Source organism: Orbicella faveolata, unplaced genomic scaffold (assembly GCF_042242905.1).
Source record: "Orbicella faveolata isolate gen_17 unplaced genomic scaffold, um_ofav_v1 contig_34, whole genome shotgun sequence".
Lineage (NCBI taxonomy): Eukaryota > Metazoa > Cnidaria > Anthozoa > Scleractinia > Merulinidae > Orbicella > Orbicella faveolata.
Genome location: NW_028301563.1, coordinates 27179208 through 27202883, shown reverse-complemented (window position 1 = coordinate 27202883; position 23676 = coordinate 27179208). Strand labels below are relative to the sequence as shown.

Sequence of the window (23676 nt, the reverse complement as noted above, 5' to 3'; positions counted from 1 at the left end):
CTCCCCACTCGGGAGTTTTTCATTTGTATATTTAGCGTTATTCTCTCTTTAAACACCTAATCTACCCTACAGTTATTTTAAAAATTATCAAGCAACTTGTCTACATTGTAACCGTTACAAAATACACGTTAGTAGATTGGATAAGAAAGTGCCGGGTCAACCAGTTAATTTTGGCTTTTTTTGTTCATTATGGAGTAGCTTAAACGGCTAATTGAGCCATTCTCGTTCCCAGAGCTCTCGCGCGACATTTTGCAATGAGTGCCTCGCTTTAAAGAAAAAATTAAAAAAAAAAATATTCGGCTGTGTAGAAATTCGTCTTTGTTGGCAATAACGAGTGCGTTTTTAAGGCGGGAAACACACTTTTATCGAAAACATGAGGGTGAGAATATGACATGTGAAACCGAAAAAAAACAAATGAAAATCAACAATGAAATATTTACCCTTACAAAGTTGTGATCCTTAATAAAAAAAAGCAGCTTTGATATTACTTGTACTATTAATGTTAAATATATAAATTATTTTACCAGCTATAATTGAATTAACAGATGGAGACGGGCTACCGTCACTCAGAGAAGTCTCATTATCTTTCATGTTGACCCCAACAAGATTTTCCGGGAAAAACACGACATTTATCATCCTTGGCACTTCGAGGTTAATTTTCTCCTTGAACGATGACAGATCAATTGGAAACGGTTTCGCTTTACAGTTATGACTTGGCATATCCCGTATACAGGAACACGAAACTGCTGGTAAAAAGAAATCAAACGTTCAGTTTACACGACAGTCGAGCTTGTTCACACAACTGTTTGTTAATTAGAACCGATCATGGAAAAAAGTAAGAAAATTTTAAAACTTTGAAGAACAAAGGTATAAAACACATGAATTAAAGCCATCATTTACGGGTTTAGGTTTTCAGGTACTTCTTAGCTTTCCTTTTCTTTACGTTTAATTCTTGTTCGCTGTTGATTCGGTGCGATGGCCCCGGAATATAATAAGCGATTAACAAGCTGACGCGTGGTATTAATTGCATTGTGTTCGTTTACAATTTACCGAAAAGTGGAAGGGGGGAAGGGGGGGGGGGAGGGGGGGGGGTTTAACCCAAACGATAACAGATCAATTGATAACGGTTTCGCTTTACAGTTATGCCTTGGCATATTCAGTATACAGGAACACAAAACCGCTACTAAAAGGAAATCAAACATTCAGTTTACACGACAGTCGAGCTTGTTCAGACATCTGTTTGTTAATTAGATCCGATCATGGAACCAAACAAGAAAACTTCCTCCAATTGTGGCGACGTTCTCTACAAAGGTTCTTCGTTTCTGTCCTTTATTTCGTTGTTGTTGATTGTTGCGCTGTTTTTGAGAATGGAATCAATGAACAGGAAAACATTGATGAACGAATTGCGAATTTCCAAAGTGGAAAGCCGCGTCGAGACCGACTCACTGCAGACAACAGAACACAAAAATGAAATGGAAACACGAGAGAGTAATTATAAGAAGACACTTTTTCATCGCTACATACTACATACATACGCAAGTCTAAATTTGACCTCTGGCTTTCCAGAGTTGGTTATCCTGTGCACGGTTATATGCAGAAAAACTCCACATTCCTGTAACGACACCAAAATGGCCACCCCGCTTGATTTTTGCAGGGGCATGTCACGGCCAGTAAACTGGTACTGTTTAATACTAAGATGAGTTGTGCTGGATCTTTCTTTGACTTCTTTTCACTCTGTCGCCGTAGGCTTCGTTATTTTGTGCTCTCAGCGTTGGAGTTAGGTGAATTTAAACGCCTCAACGGTGGCATTTTATCGAAATCTGATGGAATTGTCCTTTGTTAATTAATTTGTTTCAAAACGAACACGACTTTGAAGCGCCTTGACTTTCCGGATGTTAACCGTGGGAAAAACTATATTTTGATTGCATTAGTTGATTATTTCCAGTCGCGACAGACACGTAGATAGCTCAGTCCTTATCCAGTTGAATATTGTTTGGAATCGGTGGAAAAGAACTATGAATGCAAGATCTATAAGAGTGAGCCTGAACCAAGGAACGGCAAATTATGTAAATACTGTCTACTTTATTCTTCAGGGGAACATGATAAGCGAATTAGTCGAACGGAGTTTGTTTACGCTGACGATAAACCAGTACACGATTGCAAATGTTTGCTTACATTTGTGCTTCCAGTTTAGAATAATGTAGTAAAATTTATTTTTAAAAATTAGCTTTTACGCTCAAATATTACCGTTACCAACTTTTTTAAATGTCAAGAAACCGTTAATGTCCTTCATTTTGACTTCTCATGAATTTAATTATCCATTCGCATCAAAATGTTCCTTCAAAACTTTGGAAAAACGAAGAAAACCTCGCCATTTTCTAGACGACCTCCAGCCACTGCACACTAATGGCTGATAGTGTTCAATGCGGGCTCAGCCAATCAGATTACAGCATTTACATTAGTATACTAGTAGAATTCTACTAATATTCATTATTATTCTATTACTCAGTTATTAACCCAATCTAGAGGTCTACAATAGACCACTCTATCCGGAATCCAATTAATTTTGTCACTGTCTATCTGTCACTGCGTAGATGCTCGAAATCTAACGCGCAAGTTCTTTCACTTTCAGGACATCGCCAAAGAAACAAAAGAAATGTGCCCCAAACACAAGCTACACAAAAAATATCTTTACATCAAGTCCGCCAAGAAATAAAGGAGAAATTTAGTCAAGCATGCAGCAGCAAAGACATGATTTGCCAAGTGGGACCCCCGGGTCCCCCAGGTCTCCCAGGGGACCGTGGTGCCCACGGATATCCCGGATACAAGGGAGAAAAAGGAGCCAAAGGGATAAACGGCCCCCGGGGACCCTTGGGATCTAAAGGAGTTTCGGGACCACGTGGAAGTCAAGGGCGCCAAGGACCCCAGGGAATTAAGGGCGACATGGGCGACGAGGGGCCTCGTGGAGTCCCTGGGATAAAAGGAGATGTTGGACCAATGGGCCGTCCAGGACAAAAAGGCTTGATTGGCTTGAAAGGGAACAAGGGGAATAGGGGCTATACGGGCCTTCAGGGACCAAAAGGAGAATGCACTGTTGACCCAAAGATCAGTATATATCCAGTGTCCCAGGAAGTCTTTATCAACACACCGGCAATATTTTACTGCTGGGTTGACGGTCAGACATCTAAACAGATAACGTGGAGTAAGCTTGGAGGTGCCTTGCTCAAAGATACCACTGTGAAAGATGGTGCACTGCATATCAAAAATGTACAAAGGTCTCATGTTGGATCATACGTGTGCACGGCACATACTGGTTATGGAATTCTTAAGACCGTCGGCAGATTGCGAATAAAAGGTATAACTTCCTTTAGTTTTGCTCGATAAACTTGTGCAAATTCGACCATTCGTTGTTAGATGGTTCTTATTTTTGTAGGTATTCCCCTTGTTAATTAAAGTTACGTCTTATTTTGTGTGGTTTACTATTTGTTCCTTTTTTAATTGACAGTAGTAGCAGTTTGTTTTCCCCTTTTAACCAGAACTGAAGGAATCAAATCAATGATAAATGTGGATAATTTTTAAAGTGCTGTTGTGTCTGTTTTTGTAGAACCACCGGTAATTACCAAGAGACCTTCCTCTCAGGTCGCTGCAGATGAAGGATCCACTTTAAGGTTTTGTTGTGAAGCTTCAGGTTCTCCTCCACCCAAGGCGCAGTGGTCACGGGCTCAACACTCTTCTGATTCAACGCTGGCTTTTCAGCAAAACGGATGCCTTGAAATTAACCGGGTCAAGTACAACAGTGACGGAGATTACATTTGTCAAGCCAGAAATCGCTTTGGACTAGCGGAAACAACAACTACACTGATTGTGAATACAAAAGGTTGTGTATTCCTCGCCCCTTAAGACCCTAGGGTGTAGATTCCTTGTAGTTTTAGTTAATATGCAGGGTGACTGTGAGTTCTTTGCCTTGTTTAAACGCACCCCACCCCCACCCCCCCCCCCCCCCCAATTTCCTTATTTAAGCCGGGTGAAGCTGCAGAAGGAAATTCAACGATTAATTCCCAGAACTTGATTACGCCAGAGTTAATTCTGTGAAGTATAATATTGTTGCTGCATGGCTCAATATTCTATTGTAATTGTATATTGTACCTTCATAGGTACCTTGCCACGGACTGCCACCTTAATCATATAACTGTTACAATTTCTTCGAATGTGATTGGTGCATAAACTGCTGCATTTTGCGCTAATTAATCTGTATAAAGTTGTAAATGGACAGTTGACAGTCAATCATTCTAAGTTCTCTCAACTAAATCCACCAATCACAACATTGGCGGATTACAATCACTATAGTAGCCAATTCAAATGAGCGACTTTATAAAATCGCCGTGGTTTATCTCTGGTGACTGTTTTCAAAGAAACTTCACAGCCATTTTTCAAGCTACGGTCCATTTTTTTTCGAAATTATAATAATCGTATTCAATAGCACGTGTTCACGAAAATCGAACATTGAGTGGCAAACTTGAAAGTTTCGAGTTTGCCACTCAATGAGCAGTCTTTTGGCTTGCAGAAATCATGGTTGAACCCTCGGAATTTTTTCGATCGTAGAACATTTTAAACCTCTCCACCCTACCCTCAAAGAAAGACATTCTTATAAAAAAAAAAAAGATGTGTAAGACAAAATTAATGGATTACACATACTCATAGCCATATGAGTAATGGAATATGGACTACTCATATGGCTATGAGTAGTCCATATTGAACTCTTCATCATCATGTGGTTCATTTGCCAAAAAAAAAAATATATTTTGGCAGAAAACGGCGATACTAGATTTCAGATCCAGATGTGAGATAACAAGACTTTGTGTCTTCCAGTTCTGTCTGTAATCATGTTCGTGATTGACAGATCAGACTCCCACTTAGGGGTCGTTAAATTTTGTTTTAAGGAGGGTGCCTACTTTTGTTCGTGCGCACACGTTCTGGGCATCACGCAAGGCATAGTTTAAGCGCCACGCGCGCGCTGGGGTTGACATTGACGCAATCGTTTACCTAGGACGCTACCAAGTACACGACTAAAATGAAAGCAAAATTTTCCCGCTGTAACCAAATCAAGTTTAATGAACCTGTCCTTAAGCCAGGAACACCAGAATAGCAGCGTATCGCTAATGACTAACTGTACATGTTAGCGTCTTCCAGCTGAAAAACTAGCTGTTATCTGTCAAAAATTATTTTAACAATAACTGTCTAATTTCTCGCGCGCTGATTGGCTCATTTTTATCATCAATAAGAGTACAGATGGATAAAATTTTAATTTAGGCAAGTTTTCAAGTTCAATTTCCAGCTGTCAAACTATCAACTTTTTAACCAATGAGATTTTATGGACTTTTTTAAGTGGCCAATCAAAAAGCGAGAAAACCTATTGACAATACTCGCGTCATTTTGAATAAAACTCACTTATCTTTGTTTACGGCAAGTTTACGGCGTCTTTTCCCCTCATTTATTCGCGGCATTTGACCATTTTGCGGTCTTGTTATTGTAAAAAACAAATTGAGGTCAGTTTTTTATGCGTCTGTCCTCTTATTGATGATAAGTTTCGTCATAACATTGTCAAAGTTTACTGCGAAACCACTCGCCTGCGGCTCGTGGTTCCACAGCCACTTTGACAATGTTAAGACGCAATTTATCATCAATAAGAGGACAGACGCACAAAAAAAAAAACTGACGTCAATTTGTTAAACTGAAATTCAACTGTAACATGTACCTGCAGATGGCGCAGTGCGCGCGCAAAACAAGTGCGAGATACGCAAATGTTCTACTTACTGGGGAGGTGACAGGAAAAAATGTAACGGGCACCGTAAAAGTTCAATAACTTTAAAAGATTTATTTAAAAGATCAATAACTTTAAGGTTACAGTATACCTTCGGGTCGGCAATTTTCTTCAAATTTGGATTTTTGGGTCAAAATAGTGGTCGAAGAATAATCTCTAATTTCTGAAAAAAAAATTTTGAAAAAGGCGAAATATTGGCGGGGAAATGGCGGTTTTACGTTTTCACCGGAAGGAAAAGTTTCCTCTTGATTGACAGCCTTATGGCGTGTATGCAATCAACCGAGACGATTCTCGCGGGAATTACCTATATGGATGTCACAAATTGACTACTCAGTTGATCAGCATTGTTGTTCTGACTACCCAGCATTTTTGATATTAGGCGTGTCTCTATTAAGTTATAAGTAAACATAGACCACGTTTAAACCATGGACCGGTTCGAAAAAGCGAAAACAGCGAAGAACGAATGAAAATACATCAATAAGTGAAGAAGCGAAAGTTCGCCACGCGGATGAAGCTATAGTTATCGTATAAGGCGGGCAAATATTCGTGGTAAGAGAAAAGAAAGGTTCTGTAAAAATTTCGGAACTTGACAGCAATAACAGGGATGCTGACAGAGACTCTTCTGATGAGTCCAATATCGACGAATCGTCGGACTCATTGAGACCATTTGAAATATTATCCATGCAGAGTTGCCCACACACAGTTGCTCTCTGCGCTGTCTTTTATTTGTTTCCTTCGCTCAGCCACTCTAGCGTTCGTATCCTTTATAGTCTTCCCCATTTTGCCAGACCAGCTTCAAGAAAAACCAAGCTACAGAAAAATTATCTCTCTGCCTTCGGTTCCTTGAGCGCATTGCGAAACACAAGAGTTTTTTTTAGAGATTCGCGCGTAAATTTCACCAGGAGGTTAACGGTAGTAAAGTTTCCCTGCACTGATTGGCTTAGTTATCTGAGAACCCAGTTGAAGGCGTTTGTGGGCGGAGTTTGTTTGCGAAGCAGAAAATTTTTCTTAGCGCTGTTTTCTCGAATAAATTTTTTCACTTGAAGCACTTTAAAGAGTTATAACTCAAAGGGAATTTGTTCAATTGCTCTTAAATTTGGACAGTGGCTAGTTTAACATATAAACTACAAAAGCGTGTCTGGGAATTGTTAATTTCGAAATACTTTTTCTTCGAGAGCGATTTTTGTACGATCACTCCACATTTTTTAAATCCTATTTCGAAAATGTTCTGTAACTTTTTACTGCAATCGAATATGCCAAAACGCAGACACGTTTTTTAAGCGCTTTGAGCCCTGAAACCGAGGAAAAAAATTAAATTGACGAAAAACGAAATTCGCCTTGACTTGTAGCTTTCGAAACGTGATTCGGGCGCTCGCATTTAGTGGTCGTGAAAAATTCGACAATTCATTTTCTTGGTATAGTTTGATAGCCAGCTCCATAAGCTTTAATTTGATATAGGGGTTTAGGTATCTACAGCTTAAACTGCAGGCGCTGCATCGCTTGCGCGCGAGACACCCATGAAGGTATACTGAAACCTTAAAAAACGCGTGGTTACCCCTACATTTTACGTTATGAAATGGAAATGGCAAGCCTATTTAATAAGTGACTAGTTTCTTGTGGTGAGCAAAAGGTATTTAGACTGTATTTTAGCTGAATCAGAGGAAGGCTGTCAGAGAAGCTAAAAGCGCTGTTGCAACGCTGTTATTGAAAACATAGCACAAAAGGTTTTTATGTTACCATTTACCATGTAGTTTTAAGATCTTTATAAATGTGTTTGCTTTTCTGTATGTAAACGCAAATTCTAAGGAAATCTGTGAAGAAATATATATCCTTTCCCTTTTTTAGAAAAAAATGTTGATGTCAGAATTTTTGTTGAGATTCAAGTCTAATTATCTCAAAAAAAGATGCGTGGCTACCCCAACTTTTCTTGTGGATTCCAATAGCCCTTGCAGAGATCTACATTTTCCACATGGTCCTAAACTGGCGCAAAAACCTTTGTATTTGGTAGGCACCGTCCTTAAATCACTCGCATGATAACAGACCGAATTGGACTCCACTCGGTGCAGCCGCCTGACATACCATCTAAATCAAAAGATCAATGGTGTTTCATTCCGGGTCTTTGATTTGTCTCTGTAATTTTCAGTGAACTCGTGCGAAGAGGTAATTACAAAGTACTCGGCAAAAACTTCTGGAAGATACGAACTGACAGCAACGTCCATCAGATATATAGTAAGTAGTTCAGCAATACAGAACCTTGTATTTAACGACGTCAATTTATATAATTTGGTGTAACGTTTTAAAGGATTGACGAGCGACACCTAGTTTAATATTGGACGCTTTGTTTATCGAATAAGACAACCTGCACAGGCACGATATGTATCAGTAAAACTGAACGCTATTGTTTTATGGTTTTGAGAAGTCTTATAGACAAAGCGAGATTCAAATTTTGCCTTTGTAAGATTAACAAGGCTTTTAAGTTAAGTCTTCGATTCAGTTATGTGCAATGTATACTAAAACTGTCAAGTTTTACTCGGGCACCAATGCAATGTCATGTCAATACAAATTAAGTTGAAAGGGAATAAATTACACTAATTAAATTGCCTTTAAATATTATCGTTCATCAATAAACTTACTCTGCTTACTGTGCTAAACTGAATTTCTCAGTGTTGCCGCTATGTATTTTTAAATACATAGTATTTATAAATACATTTTTAAAACTACTTTCTTCGTATCAGGTGTACTGTGATATTACAGTTGATGGAAAAGGCTGGACACTTATTGCTCGATTCTCAAACAACGACGAGAAGAACTGGATGCGTGACGACGGATTCTGGTGGTATGACCACCAATTACCCACAGGAACAACAACAGATCCATCCATTAACTCTGACATGATTTCACCAGCCTTTTGGTTGGTCAGCGGCAGAGAGTTTAAGATCACGCGCAATGGTGATCCCAGTCACACTCCTTTGTTACAGACCACAGGTAACTGTTTGGCCGGACAAACATTCCGATCAAAAATCATAAGTTATGGCGACTTTAGAAATGGCAAAGTCTGGGCCAGTAACCAGTGCCTGGGAAGCTGCACGGTTCAATATGGCGGTCAGTACAAGTCAATAGACGGGTTTCAACAGGCTGAGTGCAGTGGACACATCCAAAGCGCCAACAACATCGGCTTCTGGTGTGACTGGAGTAATGGTGATGGATCAGTGATGATGATTGGTGGAGGAGGAAGTGCTTGTGCACGTGCTGATCACGGGATTGGAATAACAGAACATCCGGATGCTTCTTTTGTTGATCCTGGTACGAAAGAAAGTGAATATGACTTTGGTTATGATGCTAATACAAATAACGCTCCATCCCGGTCCTACTCGTTAAATCTGTGGATTCGTTGAGTAGGACTAATCACAAGCTTCATCTTCAAGAAAGTTACGTTTCAAGTTGTTGAACTCTAAATTTGTTTTTCTAAGATAAATTTTCATACAAGTGCTCATCAACAACATTGCACAGGATTTGACAAAATTAATTCAGTTCAATTCATTTTGGTTTACATTTCTTTTTCATAAGAACGTCATCAGACATTAGGAATGAAAAACGATTTTATCTGACATAAATTTCTGGCCAGATTTCTGCTCTATACATTAAAATATTGTCAACAACAGAGATACGGCAATAAAGTTTAATAACTAAGCTTGCCTAGCAAGGAAATATTAATTTCTTGGGATCAAAGAAATGCAAGCAACTCAATTAATAATAATAATAAAATAAATTTAAAAAAAACTCAATTAACTTACGTTTTTGAACACCTTTATTTTCTCATTGTAAATATAAATATTGTAACATTATTAGTTAGTTAATATATAGTTTGTTTCAGATGAGGTAACCGTTATAGTCTTGTTTAACTGGAGGGTAAATGAGCTGTTAGGTTTTCGAGTTAAACTACAGTCTAGTTATGTCTAATTGTAGGACAGGAGAAATGAAGGAAGAATTTGCAGTTTACAGTTTGGTTTAAGGGAGAACAAAAAAAAAATTATCTATGTTGTAGGACGAAAAAATAAATAGATAAACAAACAAACAAAATCCATTAGGTGCTTGGGGTTTCTGGTTTTATGGTATTGTTTAAGGGTAATGCATAAGTGACGCGGTTTCCGTGATTTTGAGTTTAAATGATAGTGATTTAATGATTGTTCAGTTCTGTTGCTGACTTAGTAGTGACAAATATTTTGATAATTTTTATATAAGACCTGTATCTTTGTGTGTGATATAATTAATGCTATCAACATCAGCTCATTTATAAAGACGACCAAAAAGACGAGAAAATTTATATTTCAGCAACGCTTGTATAACTTAGACGTTAGAAGAAAGCAAATTTAGTCGGGAAATTAAAACGAACAGAGGACTGTAAAGTAAAACTTAGCTCTTATTAACCGAGCAGGAGGTCTGTACGGGAGAATCTTGACCGAGGTTGTGAGTACAGACCGAACGCAGTGAGGTCTATACACATGACCGAGGTCAAGATTCTCCCATACAGACCGACGTAGCTCGGTTAATAAGATGTTTATTATATGGCAAAGAAGGAAACTTTAATTCGTTTAATGTAACTGGTTTGTACTAGCTGACATTTTGCTTGCGAATGGCGATGAGCTTAACTTAAACCTGCCGAGATTTGCTCGTCCTCTTTACTTTTTTTTTTTATCATCAGGCTTTTTGGCACTTCCATAAATGATTGAGAAGAAAATAAAAGAAAATGGTGAACAGTTTTCAAATTTTAGTTTGCTACTTTTTCAACGCAAAATGAAACCGGTCTGGATGCCGATCTAGATGGGAAAATCTAGACCGCGGTCAATATCGATTTCAGCCAATCAAATTCGTGAATTCGGTAGTTCCCAGTCCTTGTGAGACACAGCCATATAATAAACTGCTATAATTAAGCAGTTGTTAAAGTTATTTGAGTTGAAGTTATTTGGGTTATAATAACGAGAAGGGCAGCTCTGAGATCTCTGCCGTGTTGGTCGAGTCACAATCATATAACCACGGCGTGCGCTGTTAGTATAGTAGTTGCACTTGCGGTGAGGGGAGGGGAGTCCAAAAATAAAACCTGCGGAGGGGGTTGGGAAAGGCCACTTGGTCGCAAGCGAGCTTACGTCCTTTGTCCGCCACGTGGGAGCAACGAGAAACTATATATAGCCTGTGAAAAAAAGAAATCCCTTTGTAAGGCGACTCGCTCCATCGACTCTCTTCGAAGCAGTAAACAAGTGAATGTGCTTACAAGATACGACAAAACAGTTTTTGACTCCTGCTGTTTTTTTTTTTTTTTTTTCGCTAAGCTAGCTAGCTTTGTCGATCGACCCCGCGAATCTTGGTCATTAATCGGATGTGAGGGCTTGGTTCACTTATCTTAAGAACAATGTGTGACCTAGGCGTCTTTTTCTCCTTGGGGTCCCCGCGAGCGGCTAGGACTTCGGACGAGCTAGATGAGAACAGTGATTAATAGTCTGTGCACGAGGGTAAAAAGTGGTTACTTCCGGTTCATTAACGTGAACTTTATCGCACGGACAGTCACCGTATTTACTCCATTACACGCCCGCCTCCAATAAACGCCGCCCCTGAATAAAGGCCACATTTTAGAGCAGAAATATTAATAAATTCAAAAAGCAAATGCGGTAATAATCAAGTTTGAGCAAGCCTAAAAAACTTATTTTCCTTGATTGCAATTGTAACAATTTTTTTTAATATCAGTACATTCGAAGCTCAAAGGAAAATTATCAAAACACGAGAACAATATGCGGTAGTTCAGCTTTTCTTGCTTTCATTGATAACAATGTTGTTCAGTTGGAAGTGAGTACACTTCAATGCTCTGAATGCTCTTTCAATGCTCTTTTTTTTTTTAATTGCCATTCGCCCAATGAAGCTTATTTTTATTTTACACTTCTTTTAGTCATGTATACTAATTAAAGCAATGTCGACAAACCACGTTCGTAACTGTTTGTGACTGCCAGCTGGAGTAAATAAATCAGATATTTCCAGAAGAAATTTAGCATAATCAAAATTTCCTTAATCACGTACCAGGCTATTAATACTAAAAATCGTCAAGAAATTACATGTTTCTGTCCTGTACACGATTTTTTTTTTTTAATTTACCAATGACATACGTTACTTACATTAAAGTTACTTACAGAAGAATAAAATATCTACAATTATCTTACAATCAAAAATAAATATATAATTAGCTTACGATAACAACTCTACAATATACAATGATGAGGAACAAACTTATATATTAACTAACAGTACCGAGATTATTTACTAATAGATTATTCACATGAAATATACAAACGCGATTACATTGCTGACAAAAATTAGTTACAGTTACAGTTGTCATGCTGTTCAAAAGGTTCAAATAATAATAACGCCATCTACATGATTAACAAAAAAAATGAAATAATACATAAATTAATTTGGGATTAGTACCCACTTTTTTTAAAAATAATCTTTCTTTTTGATCTTACTTTCCGTTTCATATTTGATGGCAATTTTAGTACGAAATCCTTGAATTGTGGGTTGAATTTGGCATCTTCTGCAGTCCCATATAAGTAGTTTACCAATGATTATAAAATAGTTCAGTAAGTTGAGTAAAGGGCATGGTTTGGATAATATTCCAAATAAAACATCTTGGAGGGAAAGATGAACCTGCTGATTTGAGATTTGGTGCCAGTAACCTTGAAACTCACTCCAGAATCGTTTAACAAAGGAGCAATGATAAAGTAGTATAAAGTTTCCGGTTCTGCCTTGCAAAATGTACATAGATCGTCTGTTTTAAAGCCTATTTTGTGTAATTTTGAATTAGTGTACAGAATAGAGCTGAGCACTTTGAATTGAAATCCTTTCACATAAGACTCAAGAACAACAGAGTGTGGCAGAGTGAAGATTTGTCTCAGCTGATCGATAGAAAAGTTAAAATCGTTCTGCAGTTTATTTATGATATTAGGCAATTGTGCTATTTTGCGAACAAGAAGTGAGTAATAGTCTTTTGATTTCTTTTTTCTGACGTCGAAGATGTTGTCGTCAATAAAGAAGGATGGAGGAGCTAAAGAAGGACAGGAAATGATATTCTTTAAAATGAACGGTATAGAATGGCGAAGGCCAGCCCATTGCAAATAACTAATATTGGCTATCTTGTCAGACCAGTGGCTGAGTGCGTCATTTATAGTTAAATCGAAATGTAGGTCTTGGATACGAATCACTCCCGCCTCAAAATACTTTTTGTAGAAGACTGGTCTTTTTTCGATACGAATTTCCTTATTATTCCAAATAATATTTTGCCAATCTCGTTGAGAGGCAAAGGAATCACGAAACTCCGACCACCATGAGAGCATTTCACTGTAGAACTGAGAGAAGATGTTGTAATCCTTTATATCATAGTTACAATTTAAAAAGAAAAACCCTCCCATGGGATCCAGCAAGTGTTTTAGATATGATTTCCATGTTCCGTTGTTGTCATCAAAAATACGTTTTATCCATGCCAGCCTTAAAGACTTAATCATGCAATTTATATCAATCATTTTTAAACCACCTTCCTCGTATTTATGTATAGCCGAAACTGGAATGACCTTATCCGTCCCATTCCATAAAAATTTGAATAACAGTTGATTCAATTCTTTCACTAATTCTTTAGGTGTAGGCAGTACCGAGCAGACATAGACAAACCTTGGAATAAGAAATGATTTGATGATTGTAACCTTGCCGTACACAGATAATCCTCTAGAGGACCAGATGTTGATAAGTTTTTTAATACTATCCAAACGTTCAATGAAATTCTTTTCTTTTAATAATTTTGGGTCGTACGTGAAGTACACCCCTAGTGCTTTAATTGGCTCGTTAGGCCATTTAATGCCAAACGGTTGTGCTTTGTTTCCTTTTGATGAACCAATCCACATACCCTCGGTTTTTGTGTTATTGATCTTGAGGCCTGAGATATTCTTAAAAAGGTCTAATACTTGAAATAGTACTTTGGCCGAGCTAGTGTTGGCGAGCATTGCTGTTGTGTCATCAGCGTATTGTAATAGTTTTGTCTCTTCCTTGCCAATAGAGATACCCTTTATAGCTGGATTTTGACGAATGGCAATTGCTAACGTTTCTACAGCTACAATGAAAAGATAAGGAGAAAGTGGATCTCCCTGTCTAACGTCTCGTTCAAGTTTAAAAGGTTTTGAAATCATGCCGTTGTTAATTATGCAGCTTTGTATGTTTTTGTAGAACAGTTTTACCCAGCGGAGAAAGTCGGAACCAAAATTAAAAGCTTCAAGGCATTTAAAAAGGAAATCCCATTCAATACTATCGAATGCCTTTTGAAAATCAATGAAAATCATTAAACCAGGGATGTTTTCTTTAACAGTCGAATCCATAATATCATAGATGGAGCGAATGATTTCGCCGATAAAACGATCTTTAATATACCCTGTTTGATTATGATGAATGATATAAGGTAAGACATTTTTAATTCTCGAGGCTATTACCTTAGACATAATTTTCGCGTCCACGTTAGCAAGAGAAATTGGGCGCCAATTTTCAATGAGAGAACGATCTTTACCTCTTTTTTCTATGAGTGTGATAAACGCTTGCTTTTGAGATTGGGACATCTCTCCTTTTTCGAAACAATCATTAACTCATCTAATAAAGCAATCGCTGATTAAAGGCCAAAATTTTTTGTAGAACTCGATCGGAATTCCATCGTTCCCTGGAGTTTTGTTGTCTTGAAATGTATCGAGAAGACGTAAACATTCCTCCGAAGAGATTTTACCTTCACATGATTTTTTTTGCTCTTCAGTTAATGTAGGAATATTTAAATCATTTAAAAAGGAATCAATTTTAAGTTCAATGTCCGGAAGAATATTATAAGTCTTGTACAAATCACAGTAGAATTGTTCTACTTCCTTTAGTATACAGAATGGATCCGTTTTGATTGCCCCGTTTATATGCAGTTTTCGTATGTGTTTCTTAACGTGATTTCTTTTTTCTAAGTTTAAGAAGTATTTTGTACTCTTCTCGCCTCTGAGCTGCATCTAACAGGGTTGCATTGTTGTCGCTAGGGTTGGTTTCAGCAGCTTCTTTCGCTACATTAAGTTTATTTTGGAGTTTTGTTTCTGTTTCATTTCTTTGCTTTGATCTTCTTTTAGAGTGACGGATAGCGTGGGCTCTTATGTTATATTTGATCCAATCCCACACACATCGATCATCAGAAAGTTCTTCCCGTCCTTCCGTAATCCACATTGGGATCATTTCAGTAACACTGTTGACATATTCTTCATCATCTAACAAAGAGCAATTCATCTTCCAGTAATTTGGTCCTCTACACTCGTTATATGGTTCTCCGCAAAATTCTAGATAGATCGCGTCGTGATCGGTTCTTATAGCTGGAATTATATCCGTCAGTTGTACAGAATCATTTAAGTTGTTCGAGATTAGCCAATAATCCAGGCGACAAAAAATTCGAGGAGATTTTTTACTCCATGTGAAACTTTTAACGTCTGGGTTTTTAATTCTCCAAATATCTACTAAATCAAGTTGACTTTGCAAGCAAACGATGCGAGATGTGACAGATTTTCGTTGAATAAGAGTACCACCTTTCTTGTCAATAGTAGGATTAAGTGGACAATTAAAATCGCCTCCGATTACGATGTTGTTTTCGGAATCCAGATCCTCGTTTTGCAGCGTTATAACTAATTTGTTTAAGAAAGTTACAATTTCTTTATCTTTATTTGGTGCGTATATGTTTACTAGAACATATAACTTACCATTGATTTCAGTTTTCAAAATAATGTAACGTCCCAAGGGATCTAGGATTTTTTTATGTATGGTGTAGTCAACATCTTTCTTAATTAGAATTGCAACGCCGCGAGAATTAGAGCTGCCATGGCAAGTTATAAGCTCCGCACCCCATTCATTTCTCCACTGATTTTCCGCTTCTTTCGTGGAGTGAGTTTCTTGCAAAAAAAGAAATGTTTGCGCGTTTCCGGCACCAATTAAAAATAGCCCTCCTTTTTTTAAAAATGCTTATTCCCTTTACATTAAGCGATAATAGTTTTAGCACCTCGGTCATCTTTTGAGATCACAATTGTCGCTAATGTGACTGCAGAAGAAAGATTGAAACAAAGGAAAAAGTGATGATGAAGTATTTGAAATGACAACTGTAAATGCAAAACCAAAGTCGAAAATAAACAAGTATAACGTAGTTAACAAAAATAAATATGGTACAAAGCAAGTTACTTCGCGAATGCAAGGTGATCTAAAGACTAAATAGAACGGTTTCCACTGAACAGAAATGAGTACAATTAATAATACATAGTACAATACGAAAAATATAAGTTGAACTACATAAAGTAAAAACACAAATACATCAATTGTCCATCCGACAATGCTGTTACCATACCATTGTTTGCGAGAAATAAATTTGATTTTAAATAACACCGCCCTTGTACAAACGCCGCCCTCGAATAAACGCCGCACCCGAATCACGAAAAATTTAATAGACGCCGCGACGTTTAATTGAGTAAATACGGTAGGACATTTTCTGGAACACCCAAGTTCGTGTAGTTAGAGATGCTCACTTTCTCATGTTAGTTACAAATGTACGCTGACTACACTTGATCATACGATCGGACTCCATTATGTAAAGGTCAGGGCTAGTCGTCGGAAAATTTGAATTATACCCTAAACGAGACAAATCTCGGTGTGGCTCGAGCCTTATTTGACTTCTAAAAGATACTACTTGAAATGGAATAGGCTTGATTACCAGCCGCTGTTCAGGAAAGGAGCCCGCGCTAGTAGACCGGAATCGAGAGACAAGCGGAAATCGAGCCTGAAAACGGAAATAAGAGCGTTTCTTTTATTACTATTTCTTCGAATGCACCGTAAAATATCTTTAAACAGCTAATAATAGTGACGTTTCAACACCCTAAGTGCGAGCAGAATCCTTGATTTATACCCATAAGCGAGACGACGAGCATCTCTGATCTTTTCATATGGGACACGCCACCAGGGGCGTTTGCTCTGTGTATATTTAGTGTTATTCTCTCTTCAAACGCAGGCTTAAATCTACCTTATAGTTCGTGTTTACTAACATGGAACTGGTGTGAGCCCACTCCCGTTCTCAGAGCTCTTGCTCGACCTTCTTACAATGAGTAGCACTGGAAACGACACTGGTGGAATCCAGGCTTTATCGTTGGGTCTTTTGGCGGGAACGGCTTAGTAGCGTTTGGATTGACTGTATCACTTTAACTGAAGGTTAGCATCCCCAACATGGCAATACATGAATACAAAGCTCATAAATTTATCAAGAACCTCAGAGCTATAAATTACATCAACGGCGGTCAAAAAATAAATAAATAAATAAGTAATAAAAAAAAAAAAATAACAATAAAAACTTTCGGCAGAGGTGACAGGACTTAGACGCCACTTAAACTAAATAGACGATTACAAATTTTGGTTTTTGTTTTTTTTTGTTCTTCTGTCTTCAAAAACGTTCCCTATGTCGAATGTTTTGGTACTACTGAAGATATGTGCAGGTTGATTAATCGAGAGTTAAATTAAAAACCGGGCACGTATCCTGCGACGTTGATTGCAAAGACCTTTTCAGCCCATTTACAACGTCGTGTAACTGTAGCAGTTTGTCGTGGAGAATCAAACGTTCTTTTGTGAATAAAATGAGCTATTTTGTTCAAGTTAAAATCAACTTGGTTAGTTTATTTGCACGCAAGAAAACGAGTACATTTAGGACATTTAGTGATCTTCACCTAATCGACTACTTTAATTTCTCCGTTCTCCCAAATCCCGGGAGAAAAGTTTATAACAATTAAATATCAGAGTTCCAAGTAGACATTTAACACATATTTGATTTGCAAACTACCTATAGCACTTCTCCATTTTATGGCTCGTACGTTTTCCAGGATACATCGAAATGTCTTAAGCTGGTTAACCAAGTCGTGTTCCACAAATTTCCCACTTCCTGCCCCCCAATCACTATTTAAATATGATCAGTTCTATATTGGCATAAACTCAGACTGTTTATCAAATAAAAAATACCACAAAGCTAAAAATTCGGCCACCACCCTAAGTGCCTCGCTTTAGAGAAAAGATAAAAATTATCCGGCTGTGTATAAATTCGTCTTTGTTGGCAATAACGAATGCGTTTATGAGGGGGAAACACACTTTTGTCGAAAACAGGAGGGTGAGAATATGGCACGTGAAACACACAAAAACAAATGAAAATTTACAGTCAAGTATTTACTCTTACGAGTTTGTGACCCTTAAAAAACACAGCGTCGACATTACTTGTACTATTAATTTTTAATGTATACTGAAAATATTTTACCGCCTATAACTGAATTAACTGACGGAAACGGGCTACCGTCACTCAGTAGTCTTATTATGTTGACCCCTGCAAGATTTTCAGGAAACCCACATAGCACCTCTGAGAATAAAAATAACCATGTCCTTGCCAGGAAAAACACGATATTTATCATCCTTGGCACTTCGTGGTTAATGTTCTTGTTGAACGATGACAGATCAATAATATAACGGTTTCGCTTTACAGTTATGTATTGGGATATCCCGTATACAGGAACACGAAGCTGCTGCTAAAAGGAAATCAAACGTTCAGTTTACAGGACAGTCGAGCTTGTTCAAACAACTGTTTGTTCTAGTAATTACAACCGATCATGGAGCGAAGTAAAAAAAAAATTAAAACTTTAAAGAACAAAGGTATAAAATACATGAATTAAAGCCATCAATTACAGGTTCAGGTTTTCAGGCACTTCTTAGCTTTCCTTTTCTTTGCGTTTAATTCTTGTTCGCTGTTGATTTAGTGCGATGGTGCCGGAATATAATAAGCGGTTAACAAGCTGACGCGTGGCATTAATTGCATTGTGTTCGTTTAAAATTTACCGCTCGTAATTGAATTAAAAAGAGAAAAGTGGAAGGAAGGGGGGCGTGAGGGGAAGGCTTTCCCCCCCACCTCACCCTCAATCAACCTCCGCCAGGGGTTTACAGTATGTAGTAAACGAAGAAGTCTCAGTGTTTTTTCAGAATGACCCTTACAAGATTCTCCCCCCTCGCCCGCTGATCAACAAATCAAGTAATTTTACATTCATGTCGGGAGATATTCTTAGCACTCAGAGAAAGGTTAAAATTACTTCCAAACGATAACAGATCAATTGATAACGGTTTCGCTTTACAGTTATGCCTTGGTGTATCCCGTATACAGGAACACTAAACCGCTGCTAAAAGGAAATCAAACGTTCAGTTTACACGACAGTCAAGCTTGTTCAGACTACTGTTTGTTAATTAGAACCGATCATGGAACCAAGCAAGAAAACTTCCTCCAAATGTGGCGACGTTCTCCACAAAGGTTCTGCGTTTCTGTCCTTTATTTCGTTGTTGTTGATTGTTGCGCTGTTTTTGAGAATGGAATCGATAAACAGGAAAACAGAGATGAACGAACTGCGAATTTCCAAAGTGGAAATCCGCGTCGAGACCGACTCACTGCAGACAACAGACCACAAAAATAAAATGGAAACACCAGAGAGTAAGTACAAGATGACACTTTTTCATCGCTATATTCTACAAGATTCTAATATGGACTGAAATATTTATTATCAACAACATGGCGAGCGCGCTAGTCCTATCTAATTCCTATTGACCCATCATAAACGAAATCTCTATATACGCATGGCCCAGCGTATACAACATGACGAGTCTGTCGAGTTTAGTGCAAGTTCCTTTTGTTTAAGTTTCGGCAATGTGGAGATTATTCTGAACAATCTAAACCCTAGTTCGTGCCTTTGACGTTTGCCAAGCCAAGATGTTTACTTAACTTTAGTATATTGACTTTTTTTGTCTACATTTTCAGTGAGTCTTTCTTACTTTTCTTGCCCACAGTTTCAATCATCATAATTATTTGAAAAAGCGAATTTGTCATTGACAAATTTAGAAACCAGGTTAAGCGTTTTCGGTTAACTGTTGCTTAACTGATTGTGGCGTGTTTGGATCCTAATGACCTCAGTTTGCTTTCCTTCACCGTGCATTGTGAGAACTTTGTAGTCAATCACAAATAAAACATGTTTTCGCGCTCAAGTTGTTGTCGTCACGTGTTAAAAGAATTGGTTCATGCTTTTGAGCTGTGCGTATATCGAGTTATGGATGCACTTGGGAAGTTTGGGGAGCACTCTAGCAGCTAGCGTTGCTCTCCAAACTCCCCACGTGCATCCATGACTCGATATACGCACGCTCACGGACCAATTCTTTAACTGCACGTATGCATGTACATTTCACAGCTGGTATTGCTACATTTTGTCAGCGAGAACTGAGTCGGCGACACAAGTTGCCCAAGTTGACGTTTTCATATATTGCCATGGTTCACGGCTGCAAACACTAAATAAAGGTGCATGTCTTTATAATTATGCATGGACATTCATTTACAGAACGGCCGTCACTGCACTGTGAGATCAGATTAAAACTTCAAGCGTCTGGACTCCACAACTTCTTGCTTTTCTTCCATTTCTGTGGCTTGGGGATAGACTCGTAACTTCTTGCGCTTCTTGAGCTTAGATATTCAACTTCTTGTTTCCAAAATTTCTTGAGGGTAAACCGCAAAACACCGCATTTTCATTTCTTGCGCTCGCTTGCGTGTTCTTATACATGTGGTGTAAGAACTCCTCGTCCATTTCGTGCGCATGCATTATTTTCGGGCTGTACTGTAGTTTAGTTAATTGCTGTTGTTGCCATGTAGAGAAACTTTTTTTTCTGCAATGAAAGAAGTAGTCTAAGTTATACGTGACTGAACATGAGTTACAAGAAGAGTGTTTATAACCTAAGTGATCGGGTAATACTGAAACCAAACATTCTGTACCGCTGATTAGTCGAAAATAGACGACGGTTTCTCACTTCTGTCTCCGTTATTTTATGCGGTGCTTTCTTAACATATACCGATGTCATTTATTTCAAGTCAGGATGTATTTAATATGTCAAAACATGCATTTTGTTTTGCTATAAGAAATGAGTTTTAAGATCAGCGCAATAATAGTGAGCTGGGCAGTCAGTAAGGGACTGTTCCAAGCTAGGACTTGAGTTAAGAACGTTTTGAGAATAACCAGCCTTGTTATTTTGTTGGCGGATTTAGTCTTCAACTTCAATGAAAACTTATATACTCTGACAGTTTCTACTATATTCCTTTTAGCACTATTTCGGAAAAGAAGAAGAAGGAGAAAAAAAAAAAAAAAAAAGAGAGGAAAAAAAAAAAAAACTCTTTAATTTCAGCTGTGCCGACCCCTGCCATCTTTCATAGACAAGCTTGTATATCGACATACCGCAACCAAGGTATAGAATCCGCGACGACGGAGCTTCGAAATAGCCCTTTATGTGCTTTTTTTTTTTTTTTTTTTTTTTTTCAAAGAAACATGTATATTCCCTATCCATTAAATTAGAAGACGTTTATACCTACCTAATGAACAGTCTCGGCTCTAAGAAATAGGAATATAATTGCCCTGAGTGTTTCAACTACATTGCTGTGCTGAAGGTTGTTGAAGGGAAGAAGGAGAGGTTATTTCTATTTAAAAGATGACAGAAACGCTCTCTTAGTTTGTTATCACGACTCGTTTGGTTTCCCGCCCTGATAACAACTTATTTACTGAAAATTAACTCTCGTCTAGAAAATTGATCTGCCCTGTCTGAAGTAGAAATAAGTGGTGATAGCTTTGAGCTTAGACAGGAAGTTCTAATAAGCAATTAACAAACTTGGAATTTTTCATTTCTTGTAATCAGTTAACAACGTACATAAAATATTTATGAAAAGGGATACAAAGTAACGGTCGCATACGATGGAAATGTGGCCTGGCTCACGGAAAAATGGCAATTTATCGGCGGTTTCTGTATATTTGTTATTTCTCGTCGAATCGAGATGGATGCAGGAAGAAGTATGCGATAAAAAAACCCTGAAAACCGTATTCATGGTATTTAGAGTGTCCATGCTCCGTAATATGTAAGCTTAGGTGCAGAAAAATAGGAGAAGCAATGTTACACTCTAATGCTAACTTCACTAGGAAGGGGTACAACAAAGAAAGAAGCCGTGTTTAGAGTTACTGAGAGAATTTAAAATGCGTCTAACTCAACAAGATGGCTGCCTTAATGCGAAAACTATAGTCTGCGTAGCAAGCGTTTCCGTGGGGTTGGAGAGCAAAGAATGACCGACGAACGGGATTTTCGGTGTTCTACCCGCGCGAAAAATGGGACGAGAGCCAAAAAAAAGAAAGAGGCATTTAGTAATCCACAAAGTAACTATTACCAAATATGTTCTTGATCGTAGCGTATATATTTCTCCCGCTTAAATCACTTATTGCGTTCGAAGAACGCAAGTCTAATTTTGACCTGAGGCTTTCCAGGGTTGGTTGCCCTGTGCACGGTTATATGCAGAAAAACTCCACATTCCCGTAAGGACACCAAAATGGCCACCCCGCTCGAGTTTTACAGGGACATGTCACGGCCAGTAAACTGGTACTGTTTAATACTAAGACATATGATTACATGTGATAAAACATGTGGCGAACATGTGAGCATGTGAGCAGACCATGGATCTGAGTTGTGCTGGATCTTTCTTTGACATCTTTCCATTCAGTCGCCGTAGGCTTCGCTATTTTGTGCTCTCAGCGTTGGATTTAGGTGAATTTAAACGCCTCGACGGTGGCATTTATCGAAATCTCATGGAATTGTCCTTGTTTAATTTATTTGTGTTAAAACGAACACGACTTTGAAGCGCCTTGGCTTTCCGAATGTTAACCGTGGGAAAAGCTATATTTTGATTGCATTAGTTGATCATTTCCAGTTGCGACAGACACGTAGATAGCTCAGTCCTTATCCGGTTGAATATTGTTTGGAATCGGTGGAAAAGTACTTTGAAGGCAAGATCTATAAGAGTGAGCCTGAGCCAAGGAACGGCAAATGAATGAGTTGCCAGTAATCGGATACCCGTGTTTGCGCGAAGAACTCTGAGATCGTCAGGGGGCAAACATTGCTAGTCGCTAGAAGGAAATAAATGGCGAAAAGTTGTTTCGAGGCACAAGAAAACGATTTTTGAGAGAGATCAACCCTTTTTCACCGTCGTTTTTATCGCGAATGGATTTGGGAAATGTTGATATGTGGAATATGTAAGATTTTGTTTGAATAACCGTGAAATATGTGACAAAATCTACCGATAAACTCCGTTGCTTGCGTGAGGTTTATTGTGAAATTTACATCGCGTAATGGTCTAAAAATATTACAAAATTAATTAGGTATAAATCGAGAGGAAATACCCCAGTAAAGCCCTTTAAGTTGTGTACAGACTACATTTTGGCTTATTTGAAAGTTCAGTCATACGAATAATACTGGAAATAAGCCCGGTGGCGACCATTGTACTGTCTGGGGTTGATTTAATGCTGTCAATAATGACAAATGAGTCCGCGCGACTCATGCTGTGTGGCTACTGTGTTGCTCAAAGCCTTTGTTTTGTTTTTACAAGCACGTATTTCAGTGATTTTCCTTTTCTATAACAGATTAAGAGTGGCTCCTTGAATATATCTCTGAGTATTTGTATTTAAAGTGCCATTCGTGATTATGCTTTCCAAAGTTTGGTATTGACGTTTGAGTGAATTAATTACCCGACACAAAGGGTAGTAGTTCCTTCTGCAATTTTCGATTTCTGTTTTAGAGCTTCTTTTCTGTCTTTACATTTAACTTCTCGGAGGGTCTTTTCTACCATTTGCTCCGGGTAGCCTCTCGAGATCAGGCGTATATTGAAATTTTCAATATTCTCTTCAATGTAAGTT

The 23676-nt window shown here is 38.1% G+C and overlaps 1 protein-coding gene across 1 annotated transcript; it reads left to right on the top strand.

The window, feature by feature from the left end:
* The first annotated feature begins 1113 nt into the window (after positions 1-1113).
* On the top strand, positions 1114-9905 carry LOC110055384 (uncharacterized). The gene is made up of 6 exons (XM_089270721.1): positions 1114-1488; positions 2633-3355; positions 3605-3877; positions 6217-6222; positions 7965-8050; positions 8557-9905. Exons 1-6 carry the CDS (start codon positions 1260-1262, stop codon positions 9214-9216), a joined length of 1977 nt encoding a protein of 658 aa, XP_089126847.1. The 5' UTR covers positions 1114-1259; the 3' UTR covers positions 9217-9905.
* The last annotated feature ends 13771 nt before the right edge of the window (positions 9906-23676 follow it).

What these genes read in the sequence shown, in the direction of transcription:
- LOC110055384 (XM_089270721.1), top strand. Translation starts at nt 1,260, where the DNA reads ATGGAACCAAACAAGAAAACTTCCTCCAATTGTGGCGACGTTCTCTAC. An exon ending in CGGCAGATTGCGAATAAAAG is followed by an intron (nt 3,356 to 3,604) that starts GTATAACTTCCT and finishes CTGTTTTTGTAG; the next exon opens with AACCACCGGTAATTACCAAG. An exon ending in CAACGTCCATCAGATATATA is followed by an intron (nt 8,051 to 8,556) that starts GTAAGTAGTTCA and finishes TCTTCGTATCAG; the next exon opens with GTGTACTGTGATATTACAGT.